The sequence below is a fragment of the Scyliorhinus canicula genome, chromosome 2, assembly GCF_902713615.1.
Source record: "Scyliorhinus canicula chromosome 2, sScyCan1.1, whole genome shotgun sequence".
NCBI lineage: Eukaryota > Metazoa > Chordata > Chondrichthyes > Carcharhiniformes > Scyliorhinidae > Scyliorhinus > Scyliorhinus canicula.
In genome coordinates this window covers 48,950,986-48,975,270 of record NC_052147.1, presented here as the reverse complement: position 1 = coordinate 48,975,270, position 24,285 = coordinate 48,950,986, and the positions used below count along the sequence as shown (strand labels likewise).

The 24,285-nt window shown below is 45.7% G+C and overlaps 1 protein-coding gene across 5 annotated transcripts in view; it reads right to left on the bottom strand.

Moving 5' to 3' along the window:
- The window catches only part of tdrd9 (tudor domain containing 9), a 254,200-nt gene that overhangs the window by 108,249 nt on the left and 121,666 nt on the right, over positions 1–24,285 (bottom strand). For all 5 annotated transcript variants that reach the window (XM_038777784.1, XM_038777793.1, XM_038777802.1 and 2 more), the window contains 5 exons: positions 10,205–10,285; positions 8,336–8,500; positions 5,799–5,902; positions 5,149–5,198; positions 3,641–3,695 (listed from right to left, as the gene is read on the bottom strand). In XM_038777784.1, the coding sequence (XP_038633712.1) occupies positions 3,641–3,695; positions 5,149–5,198; positions 5,799–5,902; positions 8,336–8,500; positions 10,205–10,285 (455 nt within the window). The remainder of the gene's footprint in view (positions 1–3,640; positions 3,696–5,148; positions 5,199–5,798; positions 5,903–8,335; positions 8,501–10,204; positions 10,286–24,285) is intronic.

The window sequence follows — 24,285 nt, the reverse complement described above, 5'->3', positions numbered from 1 at the left end:
GCAAGAGATGCATCTGAAGGTAGCGGACCAGATTAGATCGAGGAAGAGCTAGATTAGTCAGGTATCCCACTCAGGGCTAGATACTAAGACCAGGGGAGTCGCGATTCTAGTGAACAGGCGGGTGCAGTTTGAGGTGGGGAGTATTGTTTCAGACTGGGGAGGTCGCTACGTTATGGTTAGCGGTAAACTGGAAGGGAGGACGGTGGCCCTGGTTAATATATACGCGCCAAATTGGGATCATGCAGATTTCATAAAGAGGGTGCTAGGGAAGATTCCCACAAGCTGGTTATGGAAAGGGACTTCAATACAGTTACTGATCCAGGCCTGGACCGGTCGTGCTCAAAAACGGGCAGGGTGTCAGCAATGGGGAAAAGAGCTGAGGGAGAGATTTGGAAGGCCAACAGGGAAGGAGTTCTCCTTTTTCTCGCACGTTCATAGGGTTTACTCCCAGATCGATTTTTAAATTATGAGTAGGGATTTACTGACACGGGTGGTGAATGCACAGTATTTGGCAATCACCATTTCCAACCATGCCCCGCATTGGGTCGAGCTACAGGTGAGTGAAGAGAGCTTCCAGCGCCCACAGTGGAGGCTGGATGTGGGACTTCTGGCGGACGAAGGGATGTGCAAGAGGGTGAGGAAGTGTATCCAAAACTACCTGCAGGTCAACGATACAGGGAAAGTCTCAGCAGCGGTGGTGTGGGAGGCGCTCAAGGCAGTGGTGAGAGGGGAGCTGATTTCAATCTGGGCTCAGAGACAAGACGGACAGGGCAGAAAGGGATCGACTGTTAGCGGAGATCCTGCAGATTGACAGGAAGTATGCAGGGACCCCGAGTGCAGAGCTCTTGAGGGAACGGAGGAGGCTGCATGCAGAGTTTGGGGTGGTGTCCACGGGCAAGGCAGAGGAGCAGCTGAAAGGCGAGGGGTGCCTGAACATGGGGAGAAAGCCAGCAGGATGGTGGCTCAGCAGCTCAGAAAGAGGGAATGGCTAGGGCAATAGGTAAAGTGGTGGATGGAGGCAGTAACTTGGTAGGGGATGCGGTGGGTGTGAACAGGGCTTTCAAGGACTTTTATTGCAAACTTTATAGCTTGGAGCCCCCCCCTACCCCGCGCGGGGCCAGAGGGGATGAGACGCTTCTTAGACGGCCTGACATTCCCAAAAGTGGGTCGGGAGCTAATAGAGTTTCATTGTATGCAGTTGATCTGCTCTTGTACGTTTCGGACCTGATGGCAGGGATGGACAGAATCATGCCGATCCTGGGGGAATTCGGCCAGTTGTCAGGGTACAAATTGAATATGACAAAAAGTGAAACGTTTGCAGTTCAGGAGAGAGGCCAAGGTGACCGGCTGAGGGAGCTGCTATTCCGGTTATTTGAGGACAGTTTCAGGTACCAGGGAATACAAGTGGCGTGGGATTGGGGTAGACTGCACAAGCTGAACCTGGCCCGGCTGGTAGATCAAATGCGAGGGGAGTTCCGGAGGTGGGATGCGCTCCCGCTGTCGTTAGCTGGGAGAGTTCAGACAGTTAAAATGACGGTCCTCCTGAGGTTCTTATTCGTGTTCCAGTGTCTCCCCATTTTCATTCCATGTTCTTTTTTTAAGAGGGTAAGCAAGATCGTTTTGGGCTTTGTATGGGCGGGCAAGTCCCCGCGAGTGAAGAGGGTGACGCTCGAGCGGAACTGGGAGGAAGGAGAGCTTGCACTGACGAATTTCAGCAACTATTATTGGGCGGCTAAGATAGCGATGATAAGGAAGTAAGTGGGGGGCGGGGGTGGTGGTGTCGACTTGGGAGCGGGTGGAGGCAGCCTCATGTGGAGGTACCACTCTAGGGGCGTTAGTGACTGCGCCTCTGCCGTTCCCGCCGGCGCGCTTCTCCATCAGTCCTGTAGTGGTGGTGGCCCTTCGGATCTGGGGACAGTGGAGGAGGCACGTGGGAGCAATGGGAGCATCGGTCTGGTCCCTGATATGAGACAACCATCAGTTTGCCCCGGGGAAGTTGGACGGGGGGTTCCGGGTACAGCGGAGGGCGGGGATTGAGCGGATGGGAGATTTGCTTTTGGAAGGGAGCTTCCCTAGCTTGAGGATGCTGGAGGCCAAGTTTGGGTTGAAGAGGGAGAATGGATTCCGGTATATTCAGGTGCGGGTATTTTTGCGCAGACAGGTGCCATCTTTTCCACTTGTGCCACTAAGGGGGATCCAAGATAGGGTAGAACATAGAACATAGAACAGTACAGCACAGAACAGGCCCTTCGGCCCTCGATGTTGTGCCGAGCAATGATCACCCTACTTAAACCCACGTAACCCGTATACCCGTAACCCAACAATCCCCCCCATTAACCTTACACTAAGGGCAATTTAGCATGGCCAATCCACCTAACCCGCACATCTTTGGACTGTGGGAGGAAACCGGAGCACCCGGAGGAAACCCACGCACACACGGGGAGGACGTGCAGACTCCGCACAGACAGTGACCCAGCCGGGAATCGAACCTGGGACCCTGGAGCTGTGAAGCATTGATGCTAACCACCATGCTACCGTGAGGCCGAGTAGTGTCTAGAGGATGGGTGGGGGAGGGAAGTGTCTCGGATATTTACAAGGAGCTCATTGGGGCAGAGGAGACGCAGACAGAGGAGCTGAGGCATAAATGGGAGGAAGATTTGGGAGGGGAGATTGGGGAAGGCCTGTGGGCAGACGCGCTGAGCAGGGTTAATGGGACTGCAACATGTGCCAGGCTTGGCCAGATTCAATTTAAGGTCGTCCACCGGGCCCACATGACAGTGTCCCGGATGAGCAGATTCTTCGCCGTAGAGGTACAGGTGTCTGAGAGGACTGGCAGAACATGTCCACATGTTTTGGGCTTGTCCAAAACTTAGGCAGATCTGGGTGGGGCGGGCTACGGCAATTGCACTGTGTATTTTGTTTACTGTATAGCCCTTTTTTTTCTCATTCTGTAATTCTATTGTTTACATTGCCAAAAAATAGCTCATTAAAATTGTTTATTAAAAACAAAAGGATAGGGAATCTAATATACGGGCAATCAGGAGGTGGGGGGGAGGAGTTGAGTATGTTGTTGCGTGTGTCGGACCGCTCTATTGTTTAGAATGTTCAAACGTTAAAATTATAAATGCTTCAATAAAATGTTTTCTAAAAAAAATTGTGGAGAAAATTACTGTGTGATAGGGAAACAGCAGGGAAGTAGCACTAATAGCCTAGTGTTCTTCAGACCCAGCACTGATACTATAGACCAAGTGGCATCCTTCTGAATTGTGAGATTCTGCGATTTTAACTTTTCAAATGTTATCAACTAGGAGCCAGATGACTGCAGTAATAAATTACAACAGTGGGACTAATCGATCACACCAGATTACTCAATTACCTACAACGAGGGAATATGACTTGAAACAGATATCAGAGATGCAGTAGCCATCAAATTCTAGAAAATTGCACAATCTGCTTTTTGAATAAAGTCAGGTTTTATTAATTTACAATTATATATGGCCTTTAACAGTGAAAAATATTCCAAGTTGCCTCGAAGACATGAGGAAAACTGAAGTAATATTTAGATGACCAAACACACTTTCAGAAGTTTTACTTCTCTGTTGCATACATTAGAGAGATTAAACCACAATAAGTGCCTTACCTCTTCTGAACCATAGAGGTGAGTACTTCATGAAGATGATTTATTTCTGCCAGGCCTAAAGAGAGGAGACATTAGAGGTGAAGAATGAGGAAAAGTGGCAGGAGACAGGGAGAATGCATCAATGTAGATTTTTAAGAAAATGTATCTAATTTCAGCTATATTGCACAACTCACTTTTCTGAAAAAGAAACAAGAACAAAAGAAATAATTCTGAATATGTAAAGTTATTTTTAAACTTTCTTTTGAAACCTTAGAATGTTGAAAGGCACCTGTAGTTACAAACATCTGTAATTTGACCTTACCATTATTAACAATACAAAACACAAAGAATTAGACCAGGAATCAGAGAGAAACGTGTAATTTGCGAGTACATGCTACAGATATCATGGTAAAGAAATCAGAAACAAGTCTGCATTTGAAATTATTCTGGCTGACAATAGTCACAGGCAGAAGATGGGAACTGTGCTGCATGCAGGCATTTTGGGTTCATAAACTATACTGAAGTGCAACTGCACCTTATAATTCTGGGGAAAAAACAACGAACCACTAACTTAACGTGGATATAAATTGCCAAATTGAAATAGGAGGTTTTGTTCCTCCAGTCTGTGTGAGGCTTCAATGGAATATTGCAGCAGGCCATGGTTGGACATGTGGGTATGGTGAGTAGAAATGGCAAGCACAGGAAGGTTGAAATAATGCTCGCAGACTGAGAGTAAAGCAGTCACCTAGTCTGTGTTTTATGTTCCCAGTGTAGAGGAGACTGCACTGGCAGCAGCAAATACAGTAGATAAAATTAGAGGTGCAAGTGGAATGCTGTTTCACCTGATGAAGTGTTTGAGGCCTTAGATGGTGAAGGTTAGGTCCTATGCAACTTCAGACCAGAAACTCTCCTCCATCTTGACATCCTTTTTTAATCCATTATTTTTGTCCCAATGCCCCTCCTAACAAACATGCAGGGCTCTGTTCTGCTTTCAGAGTGCTGACCCTTGTACGTCTCTTAATACATTCTGCTATCTTACCTTAATGCCACTATCAGCCCCTTCTTCAGTCTTTAAAACAACCATTAACACTCCCTTTCTCTTGTGTGCCTGATACTGTTGTTAAATTTCTCCGAGCTTCCACCTATCCCTGACCTTCTATTTGCTCCACACCCTCTTAAACAGTATAAAATCCATTACGTTTCTCCCTCTCTTCAACTCTGAAGAAGTCATACACTCAATGTTAACAGTTTCTCTCCACAGATGATGCCAGACCTGCTGAATATTTCCAGTATTTTCTGTTTATATTTCAGATTTCTAGCATCCGCAGTATTTTGCTTTTATTTTAGCTCTTCTACCAACATTACTAACTAGCTTTACCAGTGTAGTTTGGTTGAAATGACCAAGTCGAGGAACTGAATGTTTATAACTGAAGCACGTTTGACACTCTTGTTAGGGAAGTATAGTATATAACATCTGAATCATTGATTCACAATTTTAAAAAAATATTTGAATAATTTCTAAACATTACCTGGCAAAAATACCAATACACTGCCACGGTACAAGCTCATCCCTGTTGATCTATTAAAACAAAAGACAAGTTAACGTACTCCGTATTAAAAGTTGCTTCATGGTGGCACGATGGTGCAGTGGTTAGCACTGCCGCCTCACACTGCTGAGGACCCGGGTTCGATCCCTGCCCCGGGTCACTGTTTTTGTGGATTCTCCCCATATCTGCGTGGGTCTCACGTCCACAGCCCAAAGATGGGCAGACTAGGTGGATTGGCCATATCCTTTTATTAAAACAGTAACAAAAATATATATATATGTATATACACACACACACGGTCAAACAGAACAAACACTAATTGTGTGTTGGAAAAACAGGGTACCCTCCCCTCAGTAGGGGGAGGGGTGTAGGATACTCTGATTATTAAAACAGTTCACAACACAATTGTACTAAAGAACAAACGGTACAAACACTAATTGCCCCTTAATTGGAAATAAAGAATTGGATACTCTTTAAAAAAAAATATTCTAAATTGCTGTGGGTCAGCAGTGCTAACCACTGTGCCACCCCAATTAATTGCTTATTTGATGTATGTGGATACACATGCAGAAAATCATCAAAAATATTGCATGGTACTTCCAATGGAATTTAATTGCTCACTTGTCACTTACCCATTTTCTTTACTTTCCAGCTCATCAAAGTAGAGGATCAGAGTTTCAGCTACGTTATAGACTTCAGGCAAGATTTTTGGCTCATTAGAAAATGAAGGCGCAATCTAGGAATTATATGCAAGAAAGCAGTCATTTTATATCTTAGAATAAATGGACAACTCAACAATTAACGGCAGTTTTTTAAAAATATCTTCCGCTGGAGGTGTTTCTAGCAATATTGGTATTTATTTATTGCCCATTCCTAATTTCCGTTGTAAAGGTTTTGGAATAAATACAGTTTGCCTCAGTTTGATTCAAGTTATAACTATTAACTGCATCAGGGTAGTCTTATCACATATTAGGCAGACCAAATAAGGATGGCTCGTTCATTTCCCAAAAGGGCATCAGTTAACCAGTTGGCTATTAGTGATAATTTGACAGCTTTAATGGCCTTTTCTCCTTTTCTTACTGGTCTGAACTTTTCTGCGTTTCTTACTGATCTGAACTTTTCTTTACAGATTGTTTTAGATCAAACTGCCAGTGTGCGATCATGTTCTGAGTTATTAGTCCACATAATTCAGTAACATAACTAGAAAGTTAACTCAATGCTGAACTTCCACTCAAACGTTTTATTTTCCTCAATTTTCTCCAGTTTTGGAGACATCAATGCCATGCAAGAATGCGGCATACACTTATCCATACTCCTCAATTACATCTGCCAAATGGCTATTATTCATGCAAAAGCACGAAGAGTGCTCATGGGCTATTTGATAAATGGAAGTATCAAACCACAGTCGATTCTGTCCTCACCTGATAACCTACAGATGGAGCATGTGGCAAGGATTCAATGGATTGCGATCAGCAGCAGGATCACTGGCTCATTTTCTTCCCTATCCCAAGGCGATTAATTGCAAAGCTTCAACAGCCAAATGGCAGCCATAATTATTATTTCTAAACAGATTACAATAGTTAATAGTCCAGTTGGTATTTCCCTTTAGTGCTGTCCAACTCTGGTCATTGACTTTCTGTGAATGATTACAAACCAACAAAAATTCCTACATCTGGTAAATTATGCATTGTCCCATTACTCTTATTCCAATGCCATCAGGCTTTCTCCTGTTTCCTCATTACTGTCTCAATGTTTTCACTACTCATTTTTCCTGCTCTAAAACTTCTGAAATCCTTTTCCTCTGTTGACATCTCTTGTAAGCGGTGATAGATAGAGCTGACCACCCTTGCTCCATATTATGGATTTTGCTCTCATCTCTTTTGATAAAAATCAATTTTATAAACATCTTTGTGCTCTGCAACAGAAGAGCTGACAAACACAGATTGAACGATGCTTCATTGAATACTTTAGTTCTGCTTTCATTCCCAATCTGACCTTTCTGTCGTTAGCCTCCATAAAGAAACTTTCTACTGGCACAAACTCTAATTGAAACGATCAATTTCAGCAACTTCAGGCTGAATTTTCTTGAAGTAGAGAATATTGGAGAGAGTGGTCCATCAGCCTTGGAGAGGATAAGAAAGGAGCAGGGATGGTTCTTTGACATTTTGAAACATCAATTTCTACATTTGCAATTTTCCCTCTTCCCCACCCCTTTTTACTCTCTTTATTCTTTTATAGATGCACCATTGCCGTACAAAGACCATGGTCATTTATCATCCAACATTTGTCATTGCCTGCCAACTTTTACCTACTGACTCCACTCCATGATAAGTCAGCATTCCTGATACTCGGATTAGACCCCCCCCCCCCCCCCCCCCCGTATTTCAAAAGTCAGTCTCTTTTTCACAAAGTAGCTGCTCATTATTCTGTACCCTGGTGAGGCCACATTTGGAACAAGGTATAGTTTTGATCTCCTTATTTGGAAAGAAGCATATAATTGCAAAGTAGTTCAAAGAAGGTTCACGTGATTCACTCTTGGGATCAGGGCTTTATCTTGAGGAAAGGTTGAACAGGTTGGGCCTATACCCAATGGAGTTTAGGACAGTTAACCTTATTGAAACATTTAAGATCCTGTGAGGACTGGGAGAATGGTCGCACTTATGGGAGAGACTCGAAACAGGGGATAGAGTTTAAGAATAAGACGACTATCATTTAAGAATAAGTTAAAATAATTATTTCCTCTCAAAAGGGACATTAGTATGTGGAATTCTCTTTCCTGGAAAGAAGTGGATGCTGGACTATTGATTTATTCAAGGCAAATTAGACAGATAGACAAGGGAGTCAAGAATTATGGAGAACAAATAGAAATGTACAGTGAAATTACAGCCAGGTCAACCATGATCTACTGAATAGCAGTGCTGGCTCGAAGGGCTGAATGGCCTACCCCTGCTCCTATGTTCCAAAGAGGCCTTTAAGTCAGATTATTAGAATAGGAGCCATACTGGAGAACAAACACACAAGCACTTCCAAAAATGAAAGTTGGACATATAAATTAAGCTATGCAGCTCTGCATTATTTGTCTTAAAAAAATTGAAGGAACAAAAAAATTCTTTATCTAATATCACTTTTGCTAAAAAGTGAAAGGTTTTTAAAAAAAAAATCATCTCACCTGGAAGTGGGTTAGCTCTTTGAGATCGTCCAGATAATATTCATCAACGCTATATGGGATTCCGTCTACCTCAAATACATATGCAGGGGTCAGACTATTTCGGAATGGCACTGCAAAGTAGTCTGCAAACTCTATGCAATTAATTGTAGCAGACATTAGGATCACCTGTAATAATTAAACAATCCTTTTCAAAGAAGGAAAAATCTCCATGGCTAACTTATCCAAATTGAAATCAAAATATTTTGCAAGACCACAACTGCATAAGCACTGAAAATGCCATCCAATTAATACCTCAGAGCAATTGTATGATCATTTTAGACTTGTTTTTGTTCTAATGCAGGTCGATAACTTTTGCTGCAACTAGTCATTCATTGTGTTGATATTTGTAAATATATTGATTTTCAGCCAATTTTATGCTTCTCAACACTGAAACATACCTGACAGCAATTGCCCTGGTGACCTTAAAAGATCCGAATGTCTCTTAAAATTATTCATCTTGTTTTTTGCCTCAGGTTGGCTCTCCGACCCCTAATCATTCACGACTACTCCTTTGACTGCGCTTCCCCCCCTCCTGCCAACTACCACCACCAATATCCCAGCTCGATATACCCTGTTCCCTCCCTAACCTCAGGCTGCCCCTCCGGCCTATCTGACTGTACCTAACCCGATTAATCCTTCCAATCCTACCACTCCCCAACCCACCTATTCACCCATCTAGCATCCCACTCACTCATTCATCCAGTCACCCATCCACCCTAGACCTTTAAACTTACCTTATGATAGCTGGTTCTGCAAAAAGGGGAAGGACATGTCCAGATTTAGAATTGGGAAAGGTAGAAAAAACCCCAAGGTTAAGTGACCTGTACCCAAAGTCTTCCCAACCTTAAAAATCCTGAAGGGTTTGTGTCCAATACAAACCGCCTGTTTTCTCCAATGACCTGCTTGGTGTTTCCAGAATACTCCAAATACTGGAATATTCCAGAATTTGTTTTAAATTTCTGGTTTTGCTTTTAGAAGTGATTGCAGCAGGGTCTCTTGCTGGGGTTAAGCTAACTCCTAGAGTCCTGTAAATTTTGACTGGGGAAGGGAGAAATTTGAACAGTGTCAATCCTCTGTGACAAGTTGAGCAATTCAGGATATGAAATGGGTAATTATGAAATACTCAAGTACATAATTATTGAGCCAGGTGGTACAGTTATTGGACCCTCGGCGACAGGACGTACAACTGATGATGCATACCAGACAGAACCTCTGGGGAATTCTTTAACAAGTTTCAATTTCCAACAGGCTATTCCTCTGCTCCCCGAGACATTCCACCAAAGTCTCCAAATCTGAGTTAGTCAGAGACTTTGGACAGTTACCCATGAAATGTTGGGAAAAATCAGGCCAACCCCTGGGTAACTACAAAAAACTGGCACTCTCCCAGATCCAATCATTCACTCAGGCCCTGACTCTCCAATCGACAACCCCCCCCCCCCCCCCCCCAAACAATACCCCCTCCCTTGAACACCTTCCTCCTCTCAGCCTTACTACCACTGAACAATGTGTGACATTATAGTACAGTTAGCAGTTGCCAAATGTCACAGACCAAACTGACCAGCAACTTATACCACCCAACAAAGGCAACAATAATTAGCAAACATAAATTTGAAAGAGGGAAGTGGTAACAGGTCTTTAACAATTGCATGATCCTTTAGTCCCTCAAACAGATTGCGCTGTTCCATTTACAGCGCATACAACAGATACTTCATAATGTTGAATAAAATATGCTGTATTTTTGCCCCAGATGCTACACGTATTTAAGTGACAATGAATTTGTGCAAGTTTTACTCTTTGAAACAATTTGTTTAAACCTTTCATCAAACTTACCTTAACAAACCGTGAATTAGTGCGTAGAAGTTTACGGACAACCAGCAACACAAAATCCATTTCTTCAGTACGCTCATGGACCTGAACATTATGACAACAATTGGTCACAGAAGCAGTTCATTTTTGCTATTGCCTATATCAACATCAACTTGATTTAATTCTTGCCAGCATTCCAACAAAAAGTCTATAGCCTTTTACAAGTCAACTATCCTTTATCCGAAACACTCGGGGCCAATTGTGTTTCAGATTTCAGATCATTTTGCTTTTATTACAATCACTGTCAGACCAAATGTGGCTAAGATACTGGACCGAAACCCAAGACTGTGCAGATCGGATACTGCACTCCAGGGGCAATTGCCTGAAGAAATAGGGATTTGGTATTTTAAAACCAAACTTTATTATTGACACAATATTAAAATCTTTAACTTCACATACGAAAGTAGCTTACACTTACCCCTTAAACAATACTACTAAATGAATTAAATACAACACCCTTAAATACACTCTATTCCCAATGAAACAAAAAGAAAAAAAATCCAACCTATATCCCAATGGCACACGGTAACACTTTCTTACCAGAACAGATTTGACTCCTGTTAGAAACCCTGCAGACTCTGGCTGGATATCTTCAAACACTTGTTTCAACTTGTTTGTTTCAGCTTCCCCCTTATCCTTAGACAGGTCTGCACTGCTTTAAATACTATTCATTTTTTAAAAAACTATTCCACGGAGAGAAAAAAGACCTTGGGCGGAATTCTCCGACCCCCTCAAGGTCGGTGAATTGCCCGGGGCCAGCGTAAATCCCGCCCCTGGCGTGGCCGGCATTCTCGGGAATGAGCGGGCCCCGGGGTCCTGGGGGGGGAGGGGGTGCGGGGCGATCTGACCCCGGGGGTGCCCCCACGGTGGCCTGGCCCGCGATTGGGGCCCACCGATCAGCGGGCGGGCCTGTGCCGTGGGGGCACTCTTTTTCTTCCGCCGCCGCCACAGCCTCCACCATGGCAGAGGCGGAAGAGACCCCCTCCGCCGCGCATGCGCCGGGGTGACGCCAGCGGCCGCTGGTACTCCGGCGCATCACGCCGGCCGAAGGCCTTTCAGCCAGCCGTGGTGCCGTGGTGCCATGGTGCCGGGGACCCCCCCCCCCCCCCCCCTTACTTGTGGTCCAACGGGTTAGCCAGATCAGGAGGGAACTCAAAAGATTTAATATGTCTCAAAGCAATGACATCATCTCTCCAAGCTGAAAACACATCAATCCCCAGGGACTCCCCTAGTCAAACAACAGTGCATTAGCCCAGACTGTTACAATGGTTAATTTCACCTCTCGCGCCGGAAAGCTTTCTAGTCTTTCAAAATATGATTATTTTAAAAACATGACGACTGCAGTCAAACTCCTTCTAACCCAGGCTTTTAACCCTTAAATTGCAAATGTTTATAATCCAATATATCTGAAATCATGTATTTGTCAGAGTTTTAGATACAGCATAGGTCTATACATTACAATAGCCGGTGCCTATTGCAATTGTGTAGAGTAAATAAAATGGCGAGAGAAGTAAGATATACCACTGAATAAGAAATACAGGATATCTGTAATATGACCTGGAATAAGTTCCCAACCGATTATGCTTAGAAGAGAGGTAAACAGTGCGGACGAAAATCACAAGCTAAACAGTGCAACAAACGAGATTTATCGTGCTCAAGGTCGGGTGCGGACAGCAGGGTTCACGTCAGCTCGCGTCAAGAGATTTCCTATGCTATAGGTCAGGTACGGTAAGCAAGGTTCATATCGGATCAGGTCAAGTTGGCTCGGGTCAGAGAGCTTGCTTGTTAAAGATCGATGATGTCCAAAACAAAGTGCAGCTTTTGGATAGGTTAGGTTTTCGGATAAAGGATACTCTACCTGTACCTGTTATAATTTGAACTTAAAAGGTCAGCTATAGTCAGTCATTCTCTGCAATTAACACAATTTGATTAGCAGTGTAAAGAGCTTTAAGAACATTCATCAGGAAATAAGATTATTTTGCTTTCCATGCCAAGCTTCCACAAATTTCTTAAAAGTACAGCCTCTTCTTTGGTTGACATGCATGGACAGCTTTCTAGTGTTTCCCTCCAATTGAACCACAGTAGGCTCTGTGATTGTGGGTAACTTAGCCAAGTATGATACTCTCTTGATCCAATATCCATTCAGGTTGAGCACTGACAGAATGAACCAACCCTGGGTGCGATTTAATCGCGGCGTTGCTCTTACGTGAGAGCTCGAAGAGGCTGTTAAATCACATCGGAGTCCAGAATAGAGTAGCACACCGCGCAGCCATCTGTTTGCAATCTAACCTGCCTGCCCGTGGCTGAAATCAGGATCCCTCATAGCACGGTGAGAAACAAATAATCACCACTGCAGCCCACTATCCATACAATTAACGGGAGCGACCCCCTATCTAATGGCCTCCCCAGTAAGTGGTCAGGTGTGCACCAATTATGCTCTTTATTTTAACAACGTGAAGCTGGTGGAAGGGCTGCTGCGGGGACATGAGGAGGTGAGTATCCATCTTCGCTCTCGGCAATGAGCCCGGGGGCACTGGGGTTTCTGCCCTGGGTGCTCAGATGTCAGATGGGGGTGGGGGAGCCCCGGGAGAACCAGCCTCGATCAGGGTGTATCGCCATTGGGGGAAGGAGAGCATGCGGGGATGGGCTCCCATGGCCTTGGGGGGGGGGGGGGGGGGGGGGGGCAGCAGGGAGGATGGGTGTCTCAGCCCCCGCGGGTCCGCCATGCCAACCCCTGGACTTTATGTTCCCATTCCGAGGGCAACTCCAGCCCGCCTGTCCCACAACTCCCACTGACCACGGAGGCCTTTATCCGCAAGGCTGAGGCAGCATGGTAGAACAGTGGTTAGCACTGATGCTTCACAACACTAGGGACAATTTCTAATTTTCACCCAACTTGGTGTGTAAGCTTTGAGCTACTGTCCGATTCCAGCACCCCCTTTTCATTTCATATCTTCCAATTTGTACTGATGAGAACAGATGAGTTATAGTCGTGTGGTATATAGAAATTGTAATCAATAAATGACAGTAATTGGAAGTTGCAATAAAATTGTACATTCAAAGTTTTATATAAAGACTTACAGAATATTGGAAATGTGAGTTTAAATTTCATCTGAAATATAAAATGCATTATTTCTACAATATATTGTGTACATGTTCATAAAATTTGGTGGAATCTTTATACGATGTGTATAAAATACTGAAAATGACATGTAATGAATACAAACCAGTTGGTTTCTCTGCAGGCTGGAATGTAAGTATGAAATTGGATATGTGACAGATGGCTGGGAAGGAGTATGTTTGTATTGTGAAAAGGAAACAGCTTGATGTCAGTAGTGGAAGTGTTTTCATGGTAGAGAGTCAGAATCATAAGGATTATCGAACAAGGGTCAGCAACCTGCAGCTCCGGAGCCAAATGCGGCTCCTTAAGGACTTGCATGGCTCATGACTTAGATTGATTGAGTTTTTTTTTTCCTAGCTCAATTTTTACCTAAATATGTTTCTAATTTTAAAAGAATATCAGATGTCCAAAAATGTCCCTCATCATTGATATTTTAGCAGATAATGCCTAGAACTTGTAAAATGTTTAATCGCAAAAATGGAAAATTCTATCATTTGCTTGGATCAAAAATCTCTTTTGCTAAGCAAAATGTTGTCATGTGCCATAGTGTTGATGGCTTATGTGTTGCTTCCTGGCTTATCGCACATGTTTACAGGCATAGATATGTACATCTATATGGGACCCAACTGTGGCCCTTGTTTTTATTGTTGTTGTTTTACTACAACAACAAAAATCAACACTCATCAGCAGGACTGTGCAGAACATTAAGATCGACAGGCCTTTTTAAAATTGATTAATGTTTGAATTTAGCATGTTAAAAACTGGCATAATTGGAAGGGTTGAAGTGGCTACAAAGAAGAGAAAAATGAATTCATATCAAGAATTTTAAAGGTGTTGCACCCTTAAAAATGCCTCTGCTTTTGTTTTTCATTATTATGGACATGTGAGCAACAGCACTGCAGCTCATATTTTTAAAAATGGCTCATCTTGTTATTCAGGTTGCTGACCCCAGTCTAAACAGAGTCAATGGAAAGAAAATGCTGATAAATTATCAGACTGTTGATGCAATATGCAATACTTGATGGTCAGAAAACTCCTCCAGTTAAATATTTGCGAGACTGAAGCTATTTTTGCAGTCAGAATTCCAAACTCTGTTCCTAACTTCCCCCTCCATCCCTCTCCCTAGCAGCAATCTGGGATTAAGCCAATCCATTTGCAGCCTTAGTATATTTGATTTGACCCGGAGATAAGCTTCAAGCCTCATAGGCGTGCCATCACTAAGACTGCCTGTATCCACCTCTCGTTGCATGACTTTGTCCCTGACCAGCTCACCTGTTGCTGATACCCTCATTTATACCACCTTTACCTTTATATTTGATTATTCCAATAGACCCCTGGCTGTGTCCCACATTCTAGCCTCTAAAGATGAGGTAATCCAAACCTCTGCTGCTGATGTCTTAATTTACACCAAGTCCCGTTTGCCTCTCATTCCTGCCAATCTACTTTGGCTTCCCATCAAGGAACATCTTGATCTTAAAATTCTTATTCTTGTTTTCAAATCCCTCCAAGACCTTTGTCTTTGTAAATCCCTCAAGCCCAACTACCCACCAATATATGTTGGCCTGTTGAGCCAGAATCATCCCAACCTCAGTGGTTAAGCATTCAGTTGCCTCGGCCCTAAATTCTAGAATTCTATCCATACACTGCTCTGCCTCCCAACCTCATTTTCATAGTGAGAAATCTCTTTGACCAAGCTTGTTGTCATTTGACCTAATCTCCTTCTGTGACTTGATATCATTTTGCTTACACCGTGTGGTATTTTAGTATGTTAAAGGTGCAATACAAATATAATTTGTTGCATTAGTGGAAAGGTCATGAGCAAGACAGGTTTAACATGATTGACATCATCAGGACCAACAGCAACACAAGAAAATACTTTTCATGCAGCAAGTGGGTCAGTAGCTGGGATGCACTGCCTGAGAATGTGCTCAAGTCATATTCAAACATGGTTTCCAAAAGATAATTGGATAAGCACTTAGCGGAGACAAATGTCAGAAAAGAATTGGGAAGGGTGGAACTTGCTCAGTAGATTTTTCAAGGAAACTCTGACCATATGGCTTCTTTCTGTGCTTTTAAACATTCTATGATTCCATCCATGGGTGCGAGATGGTAAAGGAAAAAGTGAGAAATTTGAGAAGGAAATGTAGTAATAGTGAGAACAGAAAAGATAAATGAGTTGAGAAGAGAGGGAAATATCCCCATCCTCATCGATGGAGAAGCCCAGCGCTTCTGTGCAAGAAATAAGACTGAAGCATTCGCACGATGGCACAGTGGTTAGCACTGCTGCCTCACGGCGATAAGGACCCAGGTTCGATCCTGGCCCCGAAATGGAGAACAGGCGTCAGAGGCAAGGATCTGGCCAGGGAAGCCCACATCCTCAACCGCTTCACAGAAGAGATTGCCTTTTCCGTCATTCCCTTAGGATGATGAGTGTGTGTCGGCATTGTCAGCGGATCACCGACAAGTGCAGCTTTTGGAAGGGGGGGGGGGGGGGGGGGGGGGTGATGATAACCTGCTGGGAATCAGCTCTCTTTTTAATGCCATACATATACATCCACAACCGCTGGGTGGTGCTGCCTCCATGCCCCCTCAGTGGTCCTCAACCTGCTTCAGCCTTCCATGCTCTACTGTGTCTTGGTGTGTCCCAAAGATGCACAACAGAGCTGGAGGCAGCCTGCCACCTAATGCATCCCATGGTCTTCGATGCTCTTGGCGGGCATTCTCTAGGGGCCCTGGCATACTTGCCAGCAGCACAAGCTCCACCGTGCCACCCTGTTCCAGGTGCTGACTCCGAGATGCACCGTTGTCAAGGGAGTGGGTCTCGGGAGCTGATGGGCACTGTCGCCACACTGTAGGGTGGCACCCAGCCCCCCCTCCCGGGTTGGTGCCCATAGGGCCCTGGGGTTCACCTCAGGGCGGAGGGGCAGCTAGATCAAGCCCCGGCTGTCCCTACGCAATCTGGCTCTGCCAGCCCTGGCGGCTCCCCAGTGTCTGCAGCATGGTGCCGACGTCCTTGGCGATGCTCCTCAATGACCAGTGACTGGGACTTGCTCTGCAGGGCCCCAGCAATGCCCACCTGCAACTGGGACAAGCTGTGCAGTGCCTCAACTATGCCCATCTGAGACTGGGACAAACTAAGCAGTGCCTCGACTATGCCCATGGGACTGGGTGTCATGTGAGAGTACCTTTTAAGAAATGGGTGTTTATGAGAGAGCTGCAGTGATGTCAGAGTGGGTAGAGCTGGGCTGTCTGTCTGCATTACTTTTGTTTTAGGCTGTTTGCTACTGGGTGTGGTTAGTTTCATTTTGAGAGCTGAATAGCTGCAGGCAAAGCAAGGAGCTGCAAGAGGATCTCTCTCTGCAAATAAAGACTGTCTCCAAATCAATTGGGTGATTTCAAAGTGCTGACTGCTCTCAATTGTGAATTTAAACCTGATCTGTGTTAAAAAGTGTCTTTTGTCTTCCGGATGTTGTTTGGGTAATTTATTAAGGGTTATCTATCGAGTACTGTATTCTTTGGGGATTTATTGGTGTTGATAGTTGTTGAGATGTTTCCTGTAGGTTTATAAAATGTTAGCTGGTTTCATAAATAAACATTCTTTTAATTTAAAAGTACTGTAGATTTCTGTTTGCATCACACCTGCAGAGTAATCCAGTGAGCTCCCCATAACAACAATCTACTGAAAGTTGTGGGTCAGGTGAACTCCATGATACACTTTGGGGTTCTTTAAATTCTGGCCCATAACACTGGGACACCTCCGCCAGTGACCGGGGCATTCTCTGGAGGGCCTTGGCAATGCCCACTTGAGACTGGGACATGCCCGCATCACCTCATCAAGGTCTACCTGGTATTGGGTCACGTCCACCAGCGACTGGAACATGCTCTTGAGGCGCTCAGTCACCGACCAATTTACGCCTTGGTCACCTCTACTCATCCTGCCAACATCATGCTCCAGGCTCTCCATTGCAATCACCACCGTTACAGTGTTGGCCTCTCTGCCAAGCATTGGCAGCACCATCTCCTGTGTCTGTTATCTCTGGGACACCTCCAATCGGCTATCGACTTGCTGACACCCCCTGCTTAATCTCTTGCCCACACCTTAGTGTCTGCAGTAGCTCCTGGTAAACCTAATCCAAAGGATCAGCATCTGAGTGGGACCCAGTTGGATACTAGGATCCAGCAAACCTCCGACTGCTGTCTCACCTGGGGGTTCCTGCCTCCACCTGGCACTTGGCTAGGTCTGGTGATCGGGACAGCACAGTGGCAAAAGAGGGGGAACGCATCAGTGGTTAGCACTCCTGCCTCAAAGCACTGATGACCCAGGGTTCGATTCTGGCACTGGGTCACTGTGGGGAGTTTGCACATTTTCCCCGTGTCCCCATGCGGTCAGGCCCCCTGCACTATGGGTTTCCCTGTGCTCAGGACCTTCCAAGGTGGTTGCTTGCAGTGCCTTTGTGTTACAAGTCATCACATGTGGCCTGTTGCAGCCCTTACTGTCCTTGTCCCCACGGTTCCCTTATGGTACTTCCTCTCTTACACACACCTTACCCTGGTTAGCCCCCGTTACTGATTCATGCCCTGTCCTTTGCCAGGCACTCCCTTGCAGGATATGTGCTGCGGCGCGTCTCTCACTCATGCTTCCTAGCGCTTGCTTTTCCGCTAGTGTGGTGTTGACCCCCACCCCAGGGTCGTTCATGTATCCACCAGTCACCTTTTATCTGTTATCCCTACCTGCCATTCTCCTCGCCCTTTCCTACACTCTGCTGCAACTCCCGTCCTCAGAATGAGACAACATCTGGGCCACAGTCTGTGGGGTCCCTGCCTTTGACCCTTTCTGGTAGGCCCACTATCCTCAGTATTGGCACCTTGACTGGTGCTCCTGATCTTCTATCTTTCCCCTCAGAGTCACCTGCCCCGACCAACCTTGTCATTTACTTTTCCAGGGTGGCGATCCAGTGGCTCTTGTCTGTTCAGACCTTTTCTAGTTCCTTTATGGTGCTCTCCTGGGCCCGCAATTGCCTCTCTGCCTTGTCCAGGGCCACTTGCATGGTCGGCAGAGCTTCCGTGACTGCCACCTTGACCGCAGCCTGGATAAAGGTCTTCGTCTCCTCTCTAGATTCTCTCAATTCCCTTGAGGGGAACATCTTCCAACCACGGGGGGCGGGGGCTCTTTGTGCTGCGGGCTGGTCCTTCCCGTTCTGACGTGTCCAAGCTTCACGTGTCCACCAGCTCAGCCACTTCTCCTGGCTTTCCCCATTTTTTGTCTCTTTGCGGCCTCTGGAGTTGCTGTTGGTCAGCATCTCTGTTTGTGCTGTTTTTGGTTGGGGTGGGGTGGGGTGGGGAGATACTTTTTTCCCCTGTATTAGTGGCTATTTCGAGTAAAAGAGCCTATTTTCAGGTTCGTAGGAGGAAAGCCACTTGATGTGCGACTACACAGCATATCCCTTTCATTGGTTACACAGAGGGTAGTGGGTGCCTGGAAACCGCTGCCGGAGGTGGTGGTGAAAGCAGGGACGATAGTGACATTTAAGGGGCATCTTCACAAATGCATGAACAGGATGAGAATAGGGGGATACGGACCCCAGAAGTGTAGAAGATCTTAGTTTAGACGGGCAGCATGGTCGGCGCAGGCTTGGAGGGCCGAAGGGCCTGTTCCTGTGAGTACTTTTCTTTGTTCTTTAGAACATAGAACATAGAACGATACAGCGCAGTACAGGCCCTTCGGCCCTCAATGTTGCACCGACATGGAAAAAAAAAACTAAAGGCCATCTAACCTACACTATGCCCTTATCATCCATATGCTTATCCAATAAACTTTTAAATGCCCTCAATGTTGGCGAGTTCACTACTGTTGCAGGTAGGGCATTCCACGGCCTCACCACTCTTTGCGTAAAAAAACCCACCTCTGACCTCTGTCCTATATCTATTACCCTTCAATTTAAGGCTATGTCCCCTCGTGATAGCCACCTCCATCCGCGGGAGAAGGCTCTCGCTGTCCACCCTATCTAACCCTCTGATCATTTTGTATGCCTCTATTAGGTCACCTCTTAACCTTCTTCTCTCTAACGAAAACAACCTCAAGTCCATCAGCCTTTCCTCATAAGATTTTCCCTCCATACCAGGCAACATCCTGGTAAATCTCCTCTGCACCCGTTCCAAAGCTTCTACGTCCTTCCTATAATGGGGCGACCAGAACTGTACGCAATACTCCAAATGCGGCCGTACTAGAGTTTTGTACAACTGCAACATGACCTCATGGCTCCGGAACTCAATCCCTCTACCAATAAAGGCCATCACACCATAGGCCTTCTTCACAACCCTATCAACCTGGGTGGCAACTTTCAGGGATCTATGTACATGGACACCGAGATCCCTCTGCTCATCCACACTACCAAGAATTTTACCATTAGCCAAATATTCCGCATTCCTGTTATTCTTTCCAAAGTGAATCACCTCACACTTCTCCACATTAAACTCCATTTGCCACCTCTCAGCCCAGCTCTGCAGCTTATCTATGTCCCTCTGTAACCTGCAACATCCTTCCGCACTGTCTACAACTCCACCGACTTTAGTGTCGTCTGCAAATTTACTTACCCATCCTTCTGCTCCCTCCTCTAGGTCATTTATAAAAATGACAAACAGCAACGGCCCCAGAACAGATCCTTGTGGTACGCCACTCGTAACTGAACTCCATTCTGAACATTTCCCATCAACCACCACTCTCTGTCTTCTTTCAACTAGCCAATTTCTGATCCACATCTCTAAATCACCCTCAATCCCCAGCCTCCGTATTTTCTGCAATAGCCGACCGTGGGGAACCTTATCAAACGCTTTACTGAAATCCATATACACCACATCAACTGCTTTACCCTCGTCCACCTGTTCAGTCACCTTCTCAAAGAACTCGATAAGGTTTGTGAGGCATGACCTACCCTTCACAAAACCATGCTGACTATCCCTAATCATATTATTCCTATCTAGATGATTATAAATCGTATCTTTTATAATCCTCTCCAAGACTTTACCCACCACAGATGTTAGGCTCACCGGCCTATAGTTACCGGGGTTATCTCTACTCCCCTTCTTGAACAAAGGGACCACATTTGCTATCCTCCAGTCCTCTGGCACTATTCCTGTAGCCAATGATGACCTAAAAATCAAAGCCAAAGGCTCAGCAATCTCTTCCCTGGCTTCCCAGAGAATCCTAGGATAAATCCCATCAGGCCCCGGGGACTTATCTATTGTTGTATTGTAAGTCCCTGGAGGCAGTGTTGACCATTAGCAGCAGAATTACATTCAACCACAACCTATAACCTCAGGGCCCAGCATATTCCATACTCTATCACTGCCATCAAGACAGCAGATTAACTCTCATTCAATTAAGAGCGCAATAGAGGCATGCCAGGAGTAGAACCATGCATAGCTAAAAATGAGGTGTTAACCTGAAGGAGTTACAACATGAGTACATGCATGTTCAACAGTGGAAGCAGCATGCTATAGACAGAGCAACACAATGGATCACATAAAAGTTCTGCAGTCCTGTCACATCCAGTCAGGAATGGGTGAACAATTAAACAATGAACTGGAGACGGCAGTTCCACCGACGTTCCCATTCTCAATGTTGGACAAGATCGGCACATCTGTGCAAGACACAAGGCTGAAGGATTTTCAACCATCTTCAGCCAGGTCCGAGTGGGTAATCCATCTCAGCACATCCCGAGTTTCCCAACATCATCAGTCTTCAAACAATTCCGTTCACTCCACATTATATCAAGCAATGGCTGAGGCACTGCAGACACCAAAACTATGGGCCCTTCAATAGCTCAATTGTATTACTGAACACTCCAGATTTAGCTACACTCATGCTAAATTGTTCCAAACATTTACAATTCTGGTATCTACTTACAATGTGGAACGGTCCTGTCCACAAAATGAATAAATCTAATTCAGCCTATTACTGCCTAGTCAGTCTATTCTCCATTATGAGCAACGTTATGGAAACTGTCAGACTGTACCATCGCGGGCAGCACGGTAGCACAGTGGTTAGCGTCGTCGCTTCACAGCTCCAGGGTCCCAGGTTCGATTCCCGGCTTGGGTCACTTATGCCGAGTCTGCACGTTCTCCTCGTGTCTGCGTGCGTTTCCTCCCACAGTTCAAAGATGTGCAGGTTAGGTGCATTTGCTAAATTGCCCTTAGTGTCCAAAGGGGTTGGGTGGGGTCACTGGGTTACGAGTATGGGGTGGAGGTGTGAGCTTATGTAGGGTGTTCTTACCAAGGGCCGGTGCAGGCTTGATGGGCCAAATGGCCTCCTTCTGCACTGTAAATTCTATGTAAAAATCAAGTGGCAAACTACCTGCTCACGATGCTTAGTTTGGGTTCTGCCAGAACTACCTAGCCCCAGACCTCGTTACAACCTTGGTCCAATATGGACCAATGAGCTGGATATCAGAGATGAGAGACGAGATTGGCTGACTTTGACATCAGGCAGCATTTGAGCAGGTGTGCCACCAAAAAGCTCCAGTAAAACTTCAGTTTTACTTCAGTTGTTCAGCGGTAACAGCGAGAGCAGTAACCAGGGATCTGTCGGGAAGGTAGGTTTCCCGCTTTAAAAACTTACCTTACAGGAGAAGCGGCCTTCAGTTTTTCAGCTGCAGCAGCGAGAGCAGTAACCAGGTGGTGTCGGGAAGGTAAGTTTCCCGTTTTAATTACTTACCTTACAGGAGAAGAGGCCTTCAGTTTTTCAGCGGTAGCAGCGAAAGCAATAACCAGGGGTCTGTCGGGAAGATAAGTTTCCCATTTTAATTACTTATCTTACAGGAGAAGCGGCTTTCAGTTGTTCAGCGGTAGCAGCGAGAGCAGTAACCAGGGGGCTGTCAGGAAGGTAAGTTTCCCGCTTTAAAAACATACCTTACAGGAGAAGCGGCCTTTTTCGGAGTTGTTTTTTTTTTGTTTCAGCGCAGCAGGAAACCGGAAGTCGGCCGTGGGGATTTCTGAAAGGTGTGTAATACCTGTATATAAGTTGGGCGGTTGCTAAACCCGAGACACTACACTTGTAGTGTCCCCCACCCTTCCATCTCCTCTAACCCAAGTGAATATCAGGTAAGCGCTTCCTCTCTTTTTCTTGTTTTATCTAGAGGGGATGGCAGGGAAGGCAGTGCAATGTTCCTCCTGCAGAATGTTTGAGGTGAGGGACGCCGTCAGTGTCCCTGCTGATTTCACCTGTGGGAAGTGCACCCATCTCCAGCTCCTCAGAAACCGCGTTAGGGAACTGGAGCTGGATGAACTTCGCATCATTCGGGAGGCAGAGGTGGTCATAGATAGTAGCTTCAGGGATGTAGTTACTCCGAAGAATGAAGATAGATGAGTGACGGTGAGAGAGGCTGGGAGGAAGCCCTATGTACCCTTGGTAACAAGTATACCACTTTGGAGACTGGTGGGCGGGGGACTTACCAGGGGTAAGCCATGGGGTACAGGTCTCCGGCACAGAGTCTGTCCCTGTTGCTCAGAAGGGGGGGGGGGGGAGTAGAGCATTAGTCATTGGAGACTCCATAGTTAGGGGGGTAGATAGGAGATTCTGTGGGAACAAAAGAGACTCGCGGTTGGTGTGTTGCCTCCCAGGTGCCAGGGTCCGTGATGTCTCGGATCGTGTTTTCGGGATCCTTAAGGGGAGGGGGAGCAGCCCCAAGTCGTGGTCCACATAGGCACCAACGACATACGTAGGAAAAGAGATAGGGATGTAAGGCAGGAATTCAGGGAGCAAGGGTGGAAACTTAGAGCTAGAACAGAGTTATTATCGTTGAGTTGACCCGTGCCACGTGCTAGCGAGACGAGGAATAGGGGGAGAGAGCAGTTGAACACGTGGCTACAGGGATGGTGCAGGAGGGAGGGTTTCAGATTCCTGGATAATTGGGGCTCCATCTGGGGTAGGTGGGACCTCTACAAACGGGATGGTCTACACCTGGACTAGAGGTTACCAAATCTTGGGGGGGAAATTTGCTAATGCTCTTCGGGAGGGTTTAAACTAATTCAGCAGTGGGTTGGCAACCTGAATTGTAGCTCCAGTATACAGGAGGTTGAGAGTAGTGAGGTCATGAGTAAGGTTTCAAGGTTGCAGGAATGTACCGGCAGGCAGGAAGGTGGTTTAAAGTGTGTCTACTTCAATGCCAGGAGCATCCGGAATAAGGTGGGTGAACTTGCAGCATGGGTTGGTACCTGGGACTTCGATGTTGTGGCCATTTCAGAGACATGGATAGAGCAGGGACACGAATGGTTGGTGCAGGTTCCGGGGTTTAGATATTTCAGTAAGCTCAGGGAAGGTGGTAAAAGAGGGGGAGTGGTGGCATTGTTAGTCAAGGACAGTATTACGGTGGCAGAAAGTACATTTGATGAGGACTCGTCGACTGAGGTAATATGGGCTGAGGTTAGAAACAGGAAAGGAGAGGTCACCCTATTAGGAATTTTCTATAGGCCTCTGAAAAGTCCCAGAGATGTAGAGGAAAGGATTGCAAAGATGATTCTGGATAGGAGCAAAAGTAACAGAGTAGTTGTAATGGGGGATTTTAACTTTCCAAATATTGACTGCAAACACTATAGATCGAGTACTTTAGATGGGTCCGTTTTTGTCCAATGTGTGCAGGAGGGTTTCCTGACACAGTATGTAGATAGGCCAACAAGAGGCGAGGCCACATTGGATTTGGTACTGGGTAATGAACCAGGACAGGCAAGAATTGGAGGTAGGTGAGCACTTTGGTGATTGTGACCACAATTCAGTTACGTTTACTTTAGCAATGGAAAGGGATAGGTATATACCGCAGGGCAAGAGTTATAGCTGGGGAAAAGGCAATTATGATGCGATGAGGCAAGACTTAGGATGCATAGGTTGGGGAGGGAAACTGCAGAGGATGGGCACAATTGAAATGTGGAG